The following is a 19,580-nucleotide window of genomic DNA, read 5'->3' on the forward strand; positions in this document are numbered from 1 at the left end:
GCGGTGTGTGTGTGTGTGTGTGTGTACGTTCGTTGTTTTGCTTAGGGTCTATCCACAGTTGTGATTTTAGACGAAAATCCATCACCTTCCCCACCCTACCCATGCCTTAAATCATCGCTCCTTTCATTATTCCTCTCTCCTCAATTAGGGGAAAAAAAAAGGGGGTGGGGGGACAAAATGAAACGAACAAACTATTCAACCAGTAAAATTACAACAAAGAGCCAATGGGGCTCCTAATTAAACTCTGAACTTTTTCAAACACAAATTCAAAGTCAGAAAAAACGTTTCTAATGGAAGCAGATGGAACTGCAGATTTTGTAAATGAAAGAGGTAGATATATTTTTTACTGTTGACATTCATATGATTATGATATGCACGGGGGTAATTTCATATTACTACAAATGCAAGTTACTTTAGAAGTATATTTTGTTTTTATGGCATCCAGTCGTAGTCTGTATATTAAACAGGTGAGCCTTCTGCTACTGTAATGTCCTTTTGTTTTGAAAGAAAACAGTCGATCGGTTTTGCGCGAACTATAGTCAGCATTTTCTCTCATAGGGTCAGACTCCTGTTTCTGTTTATTGACATGGTTCCAGCAGGTTTTCTCCAACAGAGAATAACCTTCTTATAATGAGAAATGGGATACGAATTTCTATGGCAATGTGAATATTCATTGTGCTTTTTTCGCACAACGACCCACCCACTCTTTTCCTACAATTTCCACCAAAAATTCATCTTTGTACCACGGACGGTTGAAAAATGAATCACATGAAGAATTTCTGTTACGAGTTCTCCTCTTGACATCAAATTATAAGCTTTAAATGCTTGTAATACAGATTTAGAATCGACACAAAATAACACTTGAAATATGGTAATGGGAAGACTGATTAAATGGTTTAATCCCATTAATACAGCCATAAGTTCCGCTGTGAATATAGAAAAATCTTTACCGATATGATAGCAGCATACTTTTCTACTTTTGATAACGGAATTATAAATGCTGCCCCTGCATAGTTGTTACCAAGCATGTGTGTGTGTGTGTGTGTGTGTGTGTGTGTGTGTGTGTGTGTGTGGAATGGAATAGAATAGAATAGAATACTAGTTTTTATTGTCATAAAGTTTATAAGACACAATGAAAAATAAACATGAGCATATCAAGAAGAGAAACATTCGTGAACAACTTTCGCCAACCTTGGCTGGAATTCTGTTAGAAGGATCAGTGTGTGTGTGTGGGGGGGGGGGGGGTTGGGTTGGGGGGGAGGGCCGTGGGGGGTTGGGAGGGGGGGCCGTGTGTGTGTGCGTGTGTGTGTGTGTGTGTGTGCATGTATGTTTGAGAGAGAGAGGAGGAGGAGGAGGTGGTTCAGTTTAGTTACTCAAAGAGGTGTCACAGCGTTCGGACAAATCCATATACGCTGCACCACATCTGCTAAGCAGATGCCTGACCAGCAGCACATTGTCAGGCCTTAGTGGTAAAAAAGATACATGAATAAATGGAAACGTCATCAAATTAATGAATGAATAAATCTTAAATTGATCAATTAATTAATCTATAAGCAAAAATGAAATAGAAAATAAGTAAGCAAATCGATAAAGAAATGAAATGAAGATAACGTAGGGAAAACACACACACACACACACACACACACATTCCCCCCATATACGAAAGTAGACGCATTTTCCGGCATGCACTTAATTGTTCTGTACCCACCTTGATTTATGCGTTCCATGAGCTTTCCAACAATATTTTGCATAGTTAGATTCCGGTAGCCGCTAACCTGACGATGATCCTTCCATGGTTTTGGTGTGGGTTTTAACTCTTTCCATACGATCGGCGAAAGAGACGACGTTAACAGCGTTTCGCCCCAGTTACCATCATCAAAATATTGCAAGCGGAAGGCTCTTACACTGAAGAGGTGAATGTTGACAAAGAATACCACAATTCTGACGACGGAAGCTAAAGGTTGGGTCATTGAGACACCCACTGGACATCCGAGGGGTCTGTGTAGAGTAGAAGAGAGGACTGGCCGTACTGAGTGAGTTAAGATGCGGTGTGGCCAGTGGCACATTCAATTCAATTCAATGTGACCAAGCGCCATGCTTGCTCCAATATCTGCCTCACGCACAAGCTGTATTAGCTTGCCTCACGCACAAGCTGTATTAGCAGATGACAGTTTTCCCTCCTAACCCGCGCACAGAATGTGTGACGTCACTCCGCTTACATCATTTTGTACTCGCCAGACCACCTGCTGACGGCTCGACCAGTGTCGCGTCGCGGTACGTCATTGGCTGAGAAGAAACTTGTGTTTCTGTTCCAAAGTATTTAATTAATAGCTCTTTTGTCAGATCAGTAAACTACAAGTATTATATACTGGCAGAATCGTCGCAATTCCATCTTTAAGTCTGTTCCATTTATGTTTGCCTACGTTGAACTGATTTAACGCAGTTTGTAATTTTCAGTGACGAGCTCGTTAAAACTGACCCTGTTCAGGTAACTTAAATTAAGATTATAAATTCATCTTAAATAACCAACACTTCATTTTATACTCATTATAAAGTAGGTGTTGAGCTCTTTCTTTTTTTGCAACTTATCCGACGTAAATCGGTTCAGGAACCATTTAGAAATCTGTCACTGAACACCTTTAAACAAACACAATTGTCATCGGATTCTCCGTGATTAGTGACGATCTGCTTGCAGCACACGTGACGGACTTTGCGGTCCGCTAAACTTGCATAAATTGGCACAGTGGGTGATGAGTGGTCATTTCATACCTGGTCAGTCATCTGACCAGAGCCTGCTCTCTCTCTCTCTCTTGCTGCGTCGAGCAGCGTGTTGTGTCGTGTGTGCCCCCACAACGGCTGACACCTTGCTACGTATCGCTGTAAGTACTAGTGTGTAGAATGTGTTGACTTGTAAATTGTATTGTTTGACACATTACTTGTGTTCATATGAGTATGTTGATGTTGCTTTGTTCAGTTAATTCTTTGTTTAGTTATGGCTTTGACATGTTAGGCACAGCTCAGCTATGATTGATCTAGAAATTGCCATGTCATCATACGCTCGTAGCAGTATTCCATTTGATTCTTCTTAACGTCACAGACAGTGACGTCTCTGTACACAGATAGTTTGTTCCAGAATGTTCTAGTGAGTGCATAAAGTTCATTCACCACTTAATGGTTAAGCCATGATGGTTCTTCACTTACTATCTGGTCTATCGGTTTGCCAGTATTATATCTAAGCCACTGATTATCTATCTTGTTTGTTATTCAGGTATTATCTTTCATGCTAATATCAGTTGTACTGCTACAGTGTGCTCAGTACTCTAAGATGTGTGTAGTATTCTGCTGTTGTGATTACAAGATAGTGTTTGATTAATATCAGTTATTGGTTAAAACCACCTGATATGTATCAGTCTGTTAATTGTAATTTAGTTGTCATGCTGTCTCCTATATGGCTTACCCCAGTATAGTGCAGCATGATAAACTGATTCATTTGAGTCACTCTGACACAGTATAAGCTTTACCTAATCTATACTGTCAGTGTACTTTCACCAAGGCAGCATCACTTCAATCACTTTAACTGCGCTATTAAAATGTATTAGAAATGTCATTTGATGTCAGCGTTTGGTCTTCACACATATGCATTATGTTGTTGCGTATCCCAAACCCGAGTGATAGTCTTTCCATGTAATATGTAAATATGTGCTTTACTATTCACTTGTGTCGACATGTTGTGCTTATGACATTTGTTTGTGTCATTCCAGGCACTGTCTTCTCTTAGACTAGTTCTCTTCTAGTCTTCTCTTTTTATCTTCTCTTTCTTATGTTATCTTCTTAGTTTTCTTTTCTTATGTTCTTATAACTATTGTAAATAAAACAATAGAAAAACCCCATTTGTGACTGGCCTCTATATGTTCCTGGCCTGTGCGTGGGATCTTGTCTATCCTTTCATTCAATCAATCATTTAGTTAAGTCTTTTGTGCCGTACCCTTGAATAACTGCTCAGAGCACGGCCACATCAATTCAATTCAAAATACTTTATTGTCTGCTTCAACCAAAAACAGAAAATTCGCTTTCAGCTCTCATCATGCCCGTCAGCAAATATCTATCGTGGAAAACTGTTTTGATATAGATAAGGATCAAAGAGGCGGAATTTTATTTAATGTCCCATCACACATAACTGGTGGATGTAGACCTTTTTTTCTTTTTTTTTCTTTTTTTTTTTTTTACATTTGAGTATCACCGTTTAGGAGAGGAGGGGGATGGGGTGAATGGTGAGTTGGAATGCAGGTAGATAGAGGGTGGGATCTGAAATAAATATTTAAGTATAATTACAGAAAAATTACTTGGTGGACTTCATAAAAGAAAAGTCGTTAAACAAAACTAGAGAAACAACTGATAATGAATGCAAAAGTGTATGTATGAGCGCGAGCGCGCGTGTGTGCATGCATACGTGTGTGTGTGTATGCGTACATGCGCGGGTCTTATGTGTGTGTGTGCGCGAGCGCGCATGTGTGTCTGTTTGTGTGTGTGTGTGTGTGTGTGTGTGTGTGTGTGTGTGTGTCTTTTTCTTGACTTGATATTTGGGCACGCTTATCAAGTACTTTTTTTTTTATTCTGGACTTGATAATTGGTCACTCTTATGTATTTTCTTGCGCCCGGGACATGTACATGAGGGTTCTGTTGGCATTTGTTTTTGTTGTTGTTGTTGTTGTTGTTCATATTCGGATTCTTTAATCGTAATAAAAATGATTTAAAAAATGATGGAATAGTCAACGTCAGAGGCACTTCATAGTTTTATGTGCATCGATGTGCTTCGTGCCATATTTTCCTTTTCAGTGTATTTCTCTTGTTTTCTACGTGACAAATATTTAGTTGTTGTTTTTTCAGTCCTGATATGGTTCTGTCGCATGGGCTGGGCTGTAAGCAACAAAGACTGAAGATTATATATATATATATATATATATATATATATATATATATATATATATATATCCAGTATCTTAATATTATGATGCCTGCAGTAAGTCTGTAATCTAAATTTCATCAATTCATTCGAACAGGTTTCATGTTTCTGGGAGATCAAACGTGTCTCGAATGTGCAGGAGCATTTTAAAAAAGTGTCTTACTGAATGAGAGATATGGACACACAACATGTATTCATTGACAAACGCGTGTGTGCTGCACGTGCCTTTGCGTGCACGTGTGTGTCTGCGCACGCATGTGTGTGTGTGTGTGCGAGAGGTGAGGACAGAAGATGAAGGCACATGGAAACATAGTTATACTAGCATGATTCAGACATGTACGAATCATTGTGTTACTTGGGAACATATTTGGGTTTTCAAGACGATTATTATGATTTTTCTTCTTGTTGTTGTCAATGTCTGTGCTATGTTGTATTATCTTTAATATGTATATGTGTGTGTGTGTGTGTGTGTGTGTGTGTGTGTGTGTGTGTGTGTGCGGGGGCGGGGGTGCACAAAATGACATCATTTTTGTCTTTCTCTCTCCACTCCTCTCTGTCTGTCTGTCTGTCTGTCTGTCTCTCTCTCATTTTCCCCTTTAATGCTGACTTTCTCTCTAATTCACATTCACCTAGAACTATTCGAGTATCAATGATTGTTAGAAGAAATTTTCAGCTGGTTTGATTCAGTGAATTTTTTTTTTAAACATGTCCTACCCGATCCTTCTACCCCCCGGGGGAGGGGGGGGGGTGTAATCTTACTGAAGTTAATCTGTTGCCATCAGTGAATAAAGTTCATTCAGTTATTTATTCATTCAATCTCTCCCTTAGTATCTCTGTTGTGTGTACTTAACAATTTCACACGTACACGCACTCGCACGCACACACACACACACATACATACGCGCGCGCGCACACACACACACACACACACACACACACACACACACACAGACACACACACACACACACACACGCACACGCACACGCACACACACACTACGGGTGTGTCAACACGTAGCAGAGAAAATGGGAGGGAAATGTACAGAGCTGCGTGCGTGTGTCATCAACCCCAAGCTGCAATGAGTCGCACACACACATACACACCCACACACCCACCCACACACACACACACACACACTAAAACATGTGCGTCGGCACGTATACATGCATGATACCACAAAGAGTAACGCAGTTGCTTCTGGGTGATATATATTTTTAAGAATACATAGAGGTGTGAACTGAAAAAAAAAAATTTTTTCAACATGAAACTACTTAACCTTCGCTGGCTATCGTGGGTCGTACACGACCCAGAAGGGTACAAAAACGCAAATATCTCAGCCAATTCTTAATATTTTTTCTATGAAATTTCAGAAATGCTTCCTACACCTAAAAGGCCAACTTTTGCCAAAAAATGAAAATAATTCATTAATTAGTTACTGAGTAATTAAAGGTGGCGTTTTAACTGCACACGGACGCTTGTGTGGGTCGTGTATGACCCATGCTTTTTAAAGAGGAAAAAACGTGATCAACCCTCGAAAGCTCGTGTGAGTCATGCACGACCCATTCTTTTTTAATAGTGATTTCAGAAGGTATAATTTGCAATTAGTGAAGGAAAATACAGAAGTTTTACTTTCAATAGCCTCATTACCCCCACTACTCTCCCACTACCCCCCCTCCCCCCGGCCCCCCGCCCCGTCCCTTTCGCCTGTCTTCAGCTATAACCCCCTTCCATCCCTTTCTCTAACAGCATGTACCTGTGTGACAATATCTTTGATTGTGCGTGTTTTGGATGCTATGCGTCATATCTCTCTCTGTCTGTCTGTCTGTCTGTCTCTCTCTCTCTATCTATCTCTCTCTCTCTCTCTATCTATCTATCTATCTATATATATATATATATATCTGTGTGCATAAGTAGGGTTTGTATGTATGTGCATGTGGTGTTATGCGTTTGTGTGTGTGATCAGTTGTGTGTGTGAGTGTGTGTGTGTGTATGTGCGTGTGTGTGAATGCGTGAGCATGTGTTTCCTCTGAGTGTATGTGTTTGTGTGAGTCTGTGTGTGTGTGTGCGAGCGCATGTGTGTGTAATCAGTTGTTACGATATGTTTTCCTTTTCTATATTTTGTTATAAGCTTTGGAGGAATATACAGGTTTTTGTCTCTTTACAAAGTATGGGTCGTGCACCACCTACACAAGCTTTGGAGGAATATACAGGTTTTTGTCTCTAAAAGGTATGGGTCGTGGACGACCCACATGAGCTTCCGTGTGCAGTCAAAAGCGACAGCCAGCGAAGGTTAAGAAAAGTATATTAAAACGTATCATGCTATAACACACACACACACACACACACACACACACACACACAACCGCACTGCACGCGCATGCATGCACACACACACACACGCGCGCGCGCGCGTCTATTTCAGTGTTCCCCTCACCATACCCCCACCCTCTCGTCGTCTTACACCCCTTTGAAGTCACAACCTATCCTCCGGTGCAGAAGGAAAGGGGAAAAAAAAACCCACCAAAATCAATTGCAGATGAACAGGATGTGTTCGCCCATTATTATCATTACAAGAAGAAAAAAGAAGAAAAAATTATGTATATAGGTATCTAAATATATCAGTTTCAGTTTTCCAAGGAGGCGTCACTCTGTTTGCCTAATCGCAACACCACATGTCCCTTTTTTTTTCTTTTTCTTTTTTTCTTTTTTTCCCCTCAGTAGAGTCTCAAAGAAAGAGGAAGTCCTGGAGACTGGGCTGGCTTGCACGAGTGATCTTTTACACCAGTGCTAAGTTTGCAAAGTGATGTTTGCTTTGATTAAGGATGTTTCCTAATTCAACGGAATTCACGTGCTGGAGTCAGGAACGTTCTTGAGGCGAAGCAAACTTTGCGCCGCTTCGTTCGCTCATACATTCGAGAACCCAGGCCAGGACCCCTTAGAAACTTGTCGAAACTGGGTGTTTATGAGAGGTTGATTATGTTTTCTTAATAATAAAAAAAAAAAATGCTTATAATTCCCGCGTCACGCTCAGATACTAAACGTCTGATGAGAGTCCATACGGGTTTGGCAAGCAAATCAGAAAGTATGAGTAAAATATTCTCGGCACATTAATGTTAGTACACATGGTTACACAAAGCAGCCTAGTTTCATTAATAATTCGGACATTCCATTCAAAAGTTTAGCTGTCTATCTAAGTATAAGAACGTATAGACAGGAAACATTTGGTACAAAGTGTAAAAAGGAAGCATAAAATACAATGGTGCTGATGAATCATCAACTGAGCTGAACAGATCCCAAGTGGGTTTGATCTCAATGCGGTATGGTGTGGAGTTGTGTGCTGTGTCCAGGATGGTATGTGATGTGGTGTGGTATGTTGTGTTGTAGTGTGATGTGGTGTCGTGTAGTGTACTGTAGTACGGCGTGATGCGGTGTAGAATAATGCGGTGTGGCGTTGTGTTATGGTGTGGTGTGGTCAATATGTGGTGTGGTGTAGTATGATGTGATAACCAGTATCAGTATCAGTAGCTCAAGGAGGCGTCACTGCGTTCGGTCAAATCCATATACGCTACACCACATCTGCCAAGCAGATGCCTCACCAGCAGCGTAACCCAATGCGTTTAGTCAGGCCTTGAGAGAAAAAAAATTGTGATACACAAAGTGTGGTGTTGTGTGGCATGGTGTTTTGTAGTTAGTACGGTGTGGTGTGGCTTGGTGTGGTATGATGTAGTATGTTATGGTGTGGTGTGGTGTGGTTAGTGTGGTTTGGTGTGGTGGGGTAGTGTGATGTGGTGTGGTGTGGTGTGGTGTGGTCGTGTAGTATGGTGTAATATGGTGTTGTGTTGTGTGAAAATGCGTATTGTGGTTAGTATGGTGTGGTGTAGCGTAGTATGGTGTGGTGTGGTGCGGAATAGACTGGTGTGGTGTGGTATGGTATGGTGTGGTTTAGCGTGGTGTGAAGTGGTGTGGTGTGGTGCGGTATAGCATGGTGTGGTGTGGTGTGGTGCAGTGTAGCGTGGTGTGGTGAGGTGTAGCGTGGTGTGGTTTTGTGTGGTGCGGTATAGCATGGTGTGATGTGGTGTGGTGTGGTGTATCATGGTGTGGTGTGGTGTGGTGAGGTGTATCATGGTGTGGTGTGGTGTGGTGCGGTGTAGCATAGTGTGGTGTAGCATGGTGTGGTATGGTGTGGTGTAGCATGGTATGGTGTGGTGTGGTGTGGTGTAGCATGGTGTGGTGTGGTGTAGCATGGTATGGTGTGGTGTGGTGTGGTGTAGCATGGTGTGGTGTAGCATGGTGTGGTGTAATATGCTGTGGTGTGGTGTAGCATGGTGTGGTGTGGTGTGGTGTGGTGTAGCATGGTGTGGTGTAGCATGGTATGGTGTGGTGTGGTGTGGTGTAATATGCTGTGGTTTGGTGTAATTCCGTCAACAAACGAGGTTCTTCAAAGGGAAAAAAAAACAATAAAAAAAAACCTCTAAAAACTGTCCCTTTCTGTACAGGATGCCTCATTACACTACCACGTCCAGCAGAATTCTCTCCATGCTCCCACCTTCAGTCCAGCTTTCTTTACAAGACTTCTCTGTTGTCGTTGTTGCCGTGGAACTCTGTCCATAACCCCTCATTCAGTACAGTTCACATCCATGTTATTCGTCGTTGTTGTTGTCGCTGTAGTCATTGCTGTCGTAGGTTTATGAACGGGGTGACGTCACCAGGAGGCAGGCCCTTTAATCCTCTTGTAATCAACGCCTTTCACACAGAGAAACTCTTCCGAGATTGTCTTACAATCACCAGTATGTGTGACGGGGGAGACCTTGAGAAAAAAACAAAAACCTCCTCCTCTCGAGAGCAAGGTGGCATGATGGTTAAGACTCCCATCTGCCAATACAGAGTCCACGAGGGTATGGGTTCGAACCCCGCTCTTGCCGTTTCTCCCAAGTTTGAATTGAAAATCGAACTGAGCGTCTAGTCATTCGGTTAAGTCAATAAACTGAAGTCCCGTGTGGAGTACGTACTTGGCGCACTGAAAAAGAACCCATGGCAACGAGAGTGTTGTCCTCTGGCAAATTTCTGTAGAAGAAACCCACTCTGATAGGCACACACACACACACACACACACACACACACACACACACACACACACACACACACAGTGTATATATGCATATGCTCAAAGGCCTGACAAAGCACGTTTTGTTTTGCTGCTGGTCAGGTATCTCCGTAGCAGATGTGGTGTAGCGTATAATTATGGATTTGTCCAAACGCAGTGACGCCTCCTTGAGAAACCGAAACTGAAACTCCCCCACCTCCCTACCCCTAACCCCCTCTCTCTAGCGGCGGGGAGAGAATGCAAGAGGGTTAAAGAAACCATTCCTTCCTCGCCAACCCCACCCCCAACAACCCCCTGCTCACAAGTAGGGCATGTAGTACTTCCTCTCCACCTCCACGCGCTCTGCCCGGCTCATGTCGGGAGTGGTGTTGTTCTCGAAGTGCTTCAGCTCCATGTCCCGCTTGAGCAGCGCCAGGTAGTCCAGCACCTTGGGCCCCATCCGCTCCTTCAGGGCCACGTCCTTGTCCAGGGCGTCCAGAGCCTCGGACAGGGACCCAGGAACCCGACACGCCTCCTTCTCCGCCTCCCCGGTGGGGGGGCCGGGCCGGGGGCAGGGCAGCTTCCTCTCCACCCCGTCCAGCCCCGCGGCGATGGTGGCTGCAAGGACCAGGTAAGGGTTGCAGGCGGAGGAGGGGAGCCGGTTCTCCAGGTAGGCCCCCGAGGAGCCCGCCTTGGCGCGGAACAGGCAAGTGCGGTCGTCCAGGTTCCAGAAGTTGAGGCTGGGCGACAGGCCCGAGCTGAAGCGCTGGTAACAGTTGACGGTCGGACAGACCACGGCGCAGAGGGCGGGCGCGTGGTGCACCAGTCCAGCGATCCAGTGCCGCGCGAAGTCGGAGAGGTTGTCCGGGTCCTGGGGGTCGTGGAAGACGTCCCGCCCGTCCGTGGTCCACACCGAATGGTTCAGGTGGAAGCCGCTGGCCACCAGAGGGTACACGGGCCGCGCCATGAACGTCGCCTGGTGGCCCCGCCGGCGGCTGAAGGCGTGGATCCCGTAGCGGGCTAAGAAAGCGGCGTCGGCTGCCGCCACTCCTTCCACAGGCTCCAGGGTGATCTCGTACTGGCCCAACTCAAACTCGTTGTTGAAGAACTCCACGGGCACTCCGCTGGCCTTGAGCGAGTCCAGCAGGTCCATGAAGAAGTCCACGTTATCGTCCAGCAGCTCCATGTTGCCGTACTGTTTCCGCCCACCGCCCATCGGCTTGGACACATCGCCGCCCTCGAACATCATGAACTCCAGCTCGAAGGAGGACTTGAACCTCATGCCCATGGCTTCTAGCTTCTCCATCTGGCGCAGCACAGTGTGCCGGGGGCAGACGGGGTCCGGCTTTCCGTCGAAGAGCAGCGTGCAGAAGACGTGGCCCAGCTTCCTGTCGGGGGTGGAGCTCCATTGCAGGGGACGGGCCGTGGAGGGGATGGGCAGAAAGGTGGCGTTGGCGAAGTTGGTGTTGGCATACTCCGTCAGGCCTTTGGGCACCTCCATGTTCATGCCGAAGTTCCCGATACCTGCACGCACAGGGAAGGGGATGTCAGATAGACAGATAGATAGATAGACGAGAACGAAGGATCTAACAATACAACAACAGTATTTTCGGAGATGAGAACAAAGAATCCAACAATACCATACAAGTAAGGGATCAAAGGATCAAACAATACCATACAACGCAGCACCTTGGAAGATCAGAGATAGAATCAAACAATACCATACAAGTAAGACAGTACCTTCGAAGACGAAAACAAAGAATCAAACAATACCATGCAAATAAGACGAGGGCAAAGAATCAAACAATACTCTGGAAGACGAGAACATCGGATTAAACAATACCAGACGACACAGTACCTTGGAAGACGAGTGCAAAGGATCCAACAATACCATTCACGTAAGAAGAGAGCAAAGGATCAACCAACACAGTACCTTGGAAGACGTTAACAAAGGATCAACCAATACCACACAACACAGTACTTTGGAAGACGTTAACAAAGGATCAACCAATACCATACAACACAGTACCTTGGAAGACGTTAACAAAGGATCAACCAATACCATACAACACAGTACCTTGGAAGACGTTAACAAAGGATCAACCAATACCATACAACACAGTACTTTGGAAGACGTTAACAAAGGATCAACCAATACCATACAACACAGTACCTTGGAAGATGTTAACAAAGGATCAACCAATACCATACAACACAGTACTTTGGAAGACGTTAACAAAGGATCAACCAATACCATACAACACAGTACTTTGGAAGATGTTAACAAAGGATCAACCAATACCATACAACACAGTACCTTGGAAGACGTTAACAAAGGATCAACCAATACCATACAACACAGTACCTTGGAAGACGTTAACAAAGGATCAACCAATACCGGACAAGTAAGACGAGGGCAAAAGATTAAACAATACCATACAACACATTACCTTGGAAGACGAGAGCAATGGATCAAACAATACCATACAAGTTACACAGTACCTTGGAAGACGAGAGCAATGGATCAGACAATACCATACAATAAACACAGTACCATGGAAGACGAGAGCAAAGGATCAAACAATACCAAGAACAAAGGATCAAACAATACCATACAAGTAACACAGTACCATGAAGACGAGAGCAAAGGATCAAACAATACCAAGAACAAAGGATCAAACAAGTATCACAGTAACTTGGGAAGACGTGAACAAAGGATCAAACATCATCATACATGTAAGACGACAGCAAAGGATCCAACAATACCATACATGTAAGACGAGAGGAAAGGATCCAACAATACCATACAACTAAGACGACAGCAAAGGATCCAACAATACCATACAACTAAGACGACAGCAAAGGATCCAACAATACCATACAACTAAGACGACAGCAAAGGATCCAACAATACCATACAACTAAGACGACGGCAAAGGATCCAACAATACCATACATGTAAGACGACAGCAAAGGATCCAACAATACCATACAACTAAGACGACAGCAAAGGATCCAACAATACCATACAACTAAGACGAGAGGAAAGAATCCAACAATACCATACAAGTAAGACGACAGGAAAGGATCCAACAATACCAGACAAGTAAGACGACAGCAAAGGATCCAACAATACCATACAAGTAAGACGACAGCAAAGGATCTAACAATACCATACAACTAAGACGAGAGGAAAGGATCCAACAATACCATACAAGTAAGACGACAGGAAAGGATCCAACAATACCATACATGTAAGACGACAGCAAAGGATCCAACAATACCATACATGTAAGACGACAGCAAAGGATCCAACAATACCATACATGTAAGACGACAGCAAAGGATCCAACAATACCATACAAGTAAGACGACAGGAAAGGATCCAACACTACCATACAAGTAAGACGAGAGGAAAGGATCCAACAATACCATACAAGTAAGACGAGAGGAAAGGATCCAACAATACCATACAAGTAAGACGAGAGGAAAGGATCCAACAATACCATACAAGTAAGACGAGAGGAAAGGATCCAACAATACCATACATGTAAGACGACAGCAAAGGATCCAACAATACCAGACAACAACAGTACCTTGGAAGAGGCCGAAGCCGTGTTTCAGGACCCGCGGAATGAGGTGCCTGGGAACCATCCGGCCCCTGGGCGACCCGTGCATGTCGGGGATGGTGCACTGCAGGTAGTCAAAGTCCACCTCCCACCCCTCCTCATCCTCCCTCTGTCCAGCACCACAGCCACTGGCGGCGGCGTTCTTGGGGGTCTGCTGGGCTGGGGAGCTCATGGCTGGCTGACTGGTTGGTCGGTTGGTTGGTAGGCTGGCCGGTTGTTTGGCTGTCTCCTTAACCTACAGAGGAACAGGGAGATGAAGGTTAAAGGTAGAATGGTTAATTATGGTATCATACACATAAAATCTTATATATATATATATATATATATATATATATATATATATATATATATATATGAGTGTCAGCAAAGAAACAATTATAGGTCTCACAGCTATGATCACTGGTCATTGATCTCAAGCTCTACAGCTGAAAATCACGCAGTTAGAATTCACATAATGATGCCTTCATCGCATAACATGCATACCTTTGTTTTTGTTTTGTTTTGCTTTGAAGTAGGCTTTCTTCTTTTTTTCCCCCTTTTTTTTTCTTTTTCTTCTTCTTCCTTTTTTTTTTTTTTTTTTTTTCTTTCTTCTTTTTTTCTCTTTTTTTTTCTTTCTTTTTTTTTGTGTGTGACTGTTTGAAGTGAGCGGTGATTTCTTGATATAAGTTTTTCTTCGGGGGGAAAAATCCTTGAAGAGTGTGTTTTCTTTTGTTTGTTTTTTGTTGTTGTTTTTTGTTTTTTTCCTCTTAACAAAATACACCGGGGTTTTTTTGTTGTTTTTTTTCCGGAGTTTTTATTTTTACCTCCTATACAGGTTAGAAAGTGAGAGGCTAGCCTATACATGACCAACACAACGAGTATAGCAGTATTTTGCTTTCGTTATCACTTTCTGGGTTTCTGATTTTACTGATTTTTTTCTCAAGGCCTGACTAAGCGCATTGGGTTACGCTGCTGGTCAGGCATCTGCTTGGCAGATGTGGTGTAGCGTATATGGATTTGTCCGAACGCAGTGACGCCTCCTTGAGCAACTGAAACTGAAACTGATTTTACTTCTTTCTGTGAATCTTGTTGCTAGCGTGTATACCCATTCACGTTGCATGCGTGTGTGTGCATGTGTGTGTGTGTGTGTGTGTGTGTGTGTGTGTGTGTGTGTGATGTGATGTGATGTGCCCGTGTCGCGTTCACGATTCCAAGAAAGATAACACCATGCGATGTTGTGAGCCACGCCATGAACGATGTCGGCTCCATCCTCCACGGTTTTTTTTTTTTTGTTTTGTTTTGTTTGAAACACACAGAGAGAGAAAGCGTACACACGCGCGTGTGCACACGCACGCATAAAAAAAAAAATCACTGGAGGCTATGTGAATGGATATGAAAATGAAGGACACACACAGTGGTTCTTCGTATGAAAAATATGGCCTGTCTACATGTAAACAGTGCTTGAACCAGACTACATATTCTGTCGGGTTCGCCCTCTCTCTCACACTTTAGTGAGAAACCCACATCATTTTTATATTCCCACTGGCTGTAACAATTCGTGCATGCGAGTATATGTTTCTATATGTCTTCCTCTCCAATATTCACCACACACACCAAGCACGTACGCACACACACACACACACACACACACACACACACACACACACACACACACACACATTCAGAGACAACAGACACACAGACAGACCACATACCTAGCATGCACACCCCCGAAAGCGGAGTATGGCTGCCTACATGGCGGGTTAAAAACGGTCATACACGTAAAAAGCCAACTCGCGCGAGTGAACGTGGGACTTGCAGCCCACGAACGCAGAAGAAGAAGAAGGTTTACATTCCACCAAACAGAGTCATCGATAGCCACGATAGCACCACAGAGAATAAATGTAACAAAAACATCGGTCGATGTTAAAATGTTTATCCCTGACTGTACCATCGCTCACCTGTGTGAATGTCAGTGACCTCTTTGCATGACAACTTGACCCTGGCTGAAACCGTCCACAAAAAATACCTATGGCGGCCCTCCAAGTATTTAAAGCCACCATTTTTCCTCACATTCACTTTCACTGGTTGGTTACCAAAGTCTGGACAAGGTACAAGCTCAATACAGTCCATCATAGCATTGTGTTGTGTGTCCTCGCAGATGCACCTTTTATCGATATCGTGTGTAACTGAAAGAGTGGAAATCCGTTGTATATGACAAATTCAGATGGAATGGTCTTTATTTGTTGTCCCTGTATTGTCAAAATCTGCCCCTGCCCATCACTATCACCCACCCCCCGCCTCCAATCATCAAATATTAATTTGTGGGGGGAGGGAAGGTGGGGGTGTGCGTGCGTGCACATGCGCTTGTGCGTGCGTTCGTGCGCGCGCGCGCGCGTGTGTGTGTGATGTGATGTGCCCGTGTCGCGTTCACGATTCCAAGAAAGATAACACCATGCGATGTTGTGCTCTTGACTTGCGGCTCTTCTCTCCCTTGGCAAATGGTGGATTAAAGTGGCCCGAACTGCGTTTGCAGCAGTGACGAAGGCACTGACATTTTGAACTAACTTCAAGCAATGAGTTCTAAAGCAGCTTGAAAATTGCGTTGCGTATGTTTTCGAATGCACGCACGCACACTATGACGGAACAGAAGAAGACAAAGAAACAGAAGTTCCTAGAACAACAAGCAAACACAGTGATTCCACCTCGCATCATAACATTTATGGTCAGTGATTTAAAACAGGTATGTAATTTCAAAACCCATCAGCAAACGCACGGTTTCTCTCCAAAATAGATAACTTGATAAATAAACTGCTTTCAAAAAGCGCACAAAAGAACAAAATAGCAATTAATGAAAGAACTTAAAAAGAACAACCTAAGCCTACTGTGACAGAGCACGAACAGTGTCTCCATGGCAACTTACTTCACTGACGTGACCACCTCCTCTCACACATACACACACACGCGGGCGCGCGCGCGCGCGAGCACGACCCCAAAGCAGTCACAAGCTAAATTCTGAGACCTACTTAAAAAAATTAATTAATTAAAAAAACAAGATTGTGGGTTTTGCAACACATTCATTTATGTGAGAAATGACATGCGACGTACAATTTACCCAAAATGAATAATAATTATTATGATTATCATACAATTTACTCTTCTATCTGATCAAGAGTTTGAAGGCTAAAGTTAAAACCGACTGCAAAAATGGAGCCACGCCATGAACAATGTCGGCTCCATCCTCCACGGTTTTTTTGTTTTGTTTTGTTGTTTTTTTTTTGTGGGGGTGGGGGTTGGGGGGCAGAGGGGGTTGTTTGTTTGTTTATATGTTTGTCTTCTGATGGTTAGAAGGGCAAAAATCAAGAAAAAGCGGATCTCAGTTCAGCACAGAGTGAACGAACGCGTCACTGCTCGTGTGTCTCGGTTAGTCGAGTTGTTTTCGTTGTTGTTTTTTAAGTTCGCGGTAAAGGAGACGTTTACCATCGCCTCAGGCACACTGCAACATTTTGCCGTTTTCTCCAGACATGCGCACACCAGTGTTCGCGACCGAAAGTAACTTGAGCTCAGTGGTGCATCAAATATACCTATATATGTACATCTCGCGTTACGTACATTTTGGTACAGTTTGTTCGCATACTGTTTGTTCACATACAGTTTGTTCACATACAGGTTTGTACACATATACGCGCGCGCGCGCAAGCACTCACACACACACACACACACACACACACACACACACACACCGCCGCTACAACAAATCAAGTAAGCCTACCCACACACAATTATATTAACAGCAGCAGCAGCAGTAGTAGTTGTAGTAGTAGTAGTAGTAGCAGTAGTAGTAGTATCATGATCAAACACCACCATCATCATCACCATCTGGCATCATCATCACCATTACCACCGTCATCATCACTATCATCATCACTATCATCGTCATCAAAACCATTATTGCTGCTATTTCAGAACCAGTCAGTCAGTAACAGATGTTGAGCGGACAGGCAGAAACACACAGAGAGAGAAAGCGTACACACGCGCGTGTGCACACGCACGCATAAAAAAAAAATATCACTGGAGGCTATGTGAATGGATATGAAAATGAAGGACACACACAGTGGTTCTTCGTATGAAAAATATGGCCTGTCTACATGTAAACAGTGCTTGAACCATACTACATATTCTGTCGGGTTCGCCCTCTCTCTCTCACACTTTAGTGAAAAACCCACATCATTTTTATATTCCCACTGGCTGTAACAATTCGTGCATGCGAGTATATGTTTCTATATGTCTTCCTCTCCAATATTCACCACACACACCAAGCACGTACGCACACAACACACACACACACACACACACACACACACACACACACACACACACACACACACACACACACACACACACACACACACACACACACACACACACACACACACACACACACACACACACACACATTCAGAGACAACAGACACACAGACAGACAGACCACGAACTAACAAACAGAGGGGCTGAGACTGAGAGACTCTGTCAGACAAACTCTTCAAATAAGTCACTGCTTTTAAAGCTGTCATTATTCCAAACCACCGCGAGCGACATTGTCCACATGATGACTCAGAGTGCTTGCTGGCTCCAAACAATGTGCTGACACTAATGTACAGTGTGTCTCGGTTATTCGAGTTGTTTTAGTTGTTGTTTTTTAAGTTCGCGGTAAAGGAGACGTTTACCATCGCCTCAGGCACACTGCAACATTTTGCCGTTTTCTCCAGACATGCGCAGACCAGTTTTCGCGACCGAAAGTAACTGAGCTCAGTGGTGCATCAAATATACCTATATATGTACATCTCGCGTTACGCACATTTTGGTACAGTTTGTTCGCATACTGTTCATTCACATACAGTTTGTTCACACACAGTTTTGTACACATACACGCGCGCGCGCACGCACGCACACACACACACACACACACACACACACACACACACATTCAGAGACAACAGACACACAGACAGACAGACCACGAACTAACAAACAGAGGGGCTGAGACTGAGAGACTCTGTCAGACAAACTCTTCAAATAAGTCACTGCTTTTAAAGCTGTCATTATTCCAAACCACCGCGAGCGACATTGTCCACATGATGACTCAGAGTGCTTGCTGGCTCCAAACAATGTGCTGACACTAATGTACAGTGTGTTTGATCAGGAAAGCTACGATTCCGATGTGACGATAAACAGAGGTCCCTTGTGGTAGGATGCATGCACTTAGCGCGCTTAAAGGAAACCATGGCAACAAGAGACTTTGTCGATGGTAACTTTTTTTTTTCTTTCTTCTTTTTTTTTTTTTTTTTTTTTTGTGCATGCGTGTGTGACTGAAACCTGACTGAATGACACAGGAAACGAATGATGAGCACCAAAAGACAGCTCTCGGCTCTACTCAGCTATTGTATTGTATTGTATTGTATTGTATTGTATTACTCTTTTTGTCACAACAGATGTCTCTGTGCAAGCAACCTGTCATGCAAAATAACTTCGAATTTCTAAAGTGTTTTTGAGCTAGGTCCCTCACTGAAGATAGCGGCTGTTTGATTATCCATGTCAACCAATAAAAAAAAAATAATAATAAAATAAAATAAAATAAATCAATAAAAACAGTGTAACAGATTCGCTTCTGTCGTTTCAGTTCTCAACCAAAGACTATTTCTTCTCATACCGTATGTGGGTTGTTTCTACTGGACATGTGAACGTTATACTGTCTGCACGGTATGGTGCAATTAGCATTTTGCACTACGGGCCGGTCATTCCACTTCTTGGCTGAAACAGTATTTTATTTGTATAACAAAAAAAAAGTCACAAAAAGTTACAAGACAAACAGCCTCATCTTCAATCTGACTGGACAGCAAGACAGTCTGAAATTAAGTCATGTCG

The 19,580-nt window shown here is 43.5% G+C and overlaps 1 protein-coding gene across 5 annotated transcripts in view; it reads right to left on the minus strand.

Annotated features, from left to right (window-relative positions):
• Positions 1–6,167: 6,167 nt before the first annotated feature.
• The window catches only part of LOC143295235 (lengsin-like), a 54,346-nt gene continuing 40,933 nt past the window's right edge, over positions 6,168–19,580 (minus strand). For all 5 annotated transcript variants that reach the window (XM_076606812.1, XM_076606813.1, XM_076606816.1 and 2 more), the window contains 2 exons: positions 13,644–13,911; positions 6,168–11,571 (listed from right to left, as the gene is read on the minus strand). In XM_076606812.1, coding sequence (XP_076462927.1) covers positions 10,367–11,571; positions 13,644–13,848 — 1,410 coding nt within the window. In that variant the 5' untranslated portion in view covers positions 13,849–13,911 and the 3' untranslated portion in view covers positions 6,168–10,366. The remainder of the gene's footprint in view (positions 11,572–13,643; positions 13,912–19,580) is intronic.

This window comes from Babylonia areolata, chromosome 20, assembly GCF_041734735.1.
Source record: "Babylonia areolata isolate BAREFJ2019XMU chromosome 20, ASM4173473v1, whole genome shotgun sequence".
NCBI classification, from domain to species: domain Eukaryota; kingdom Metazoa; phylum Mollusca; class Gastropoda; order Neogastropoda; family Buccinidae; genus Babylonia; species Babylonia areolata.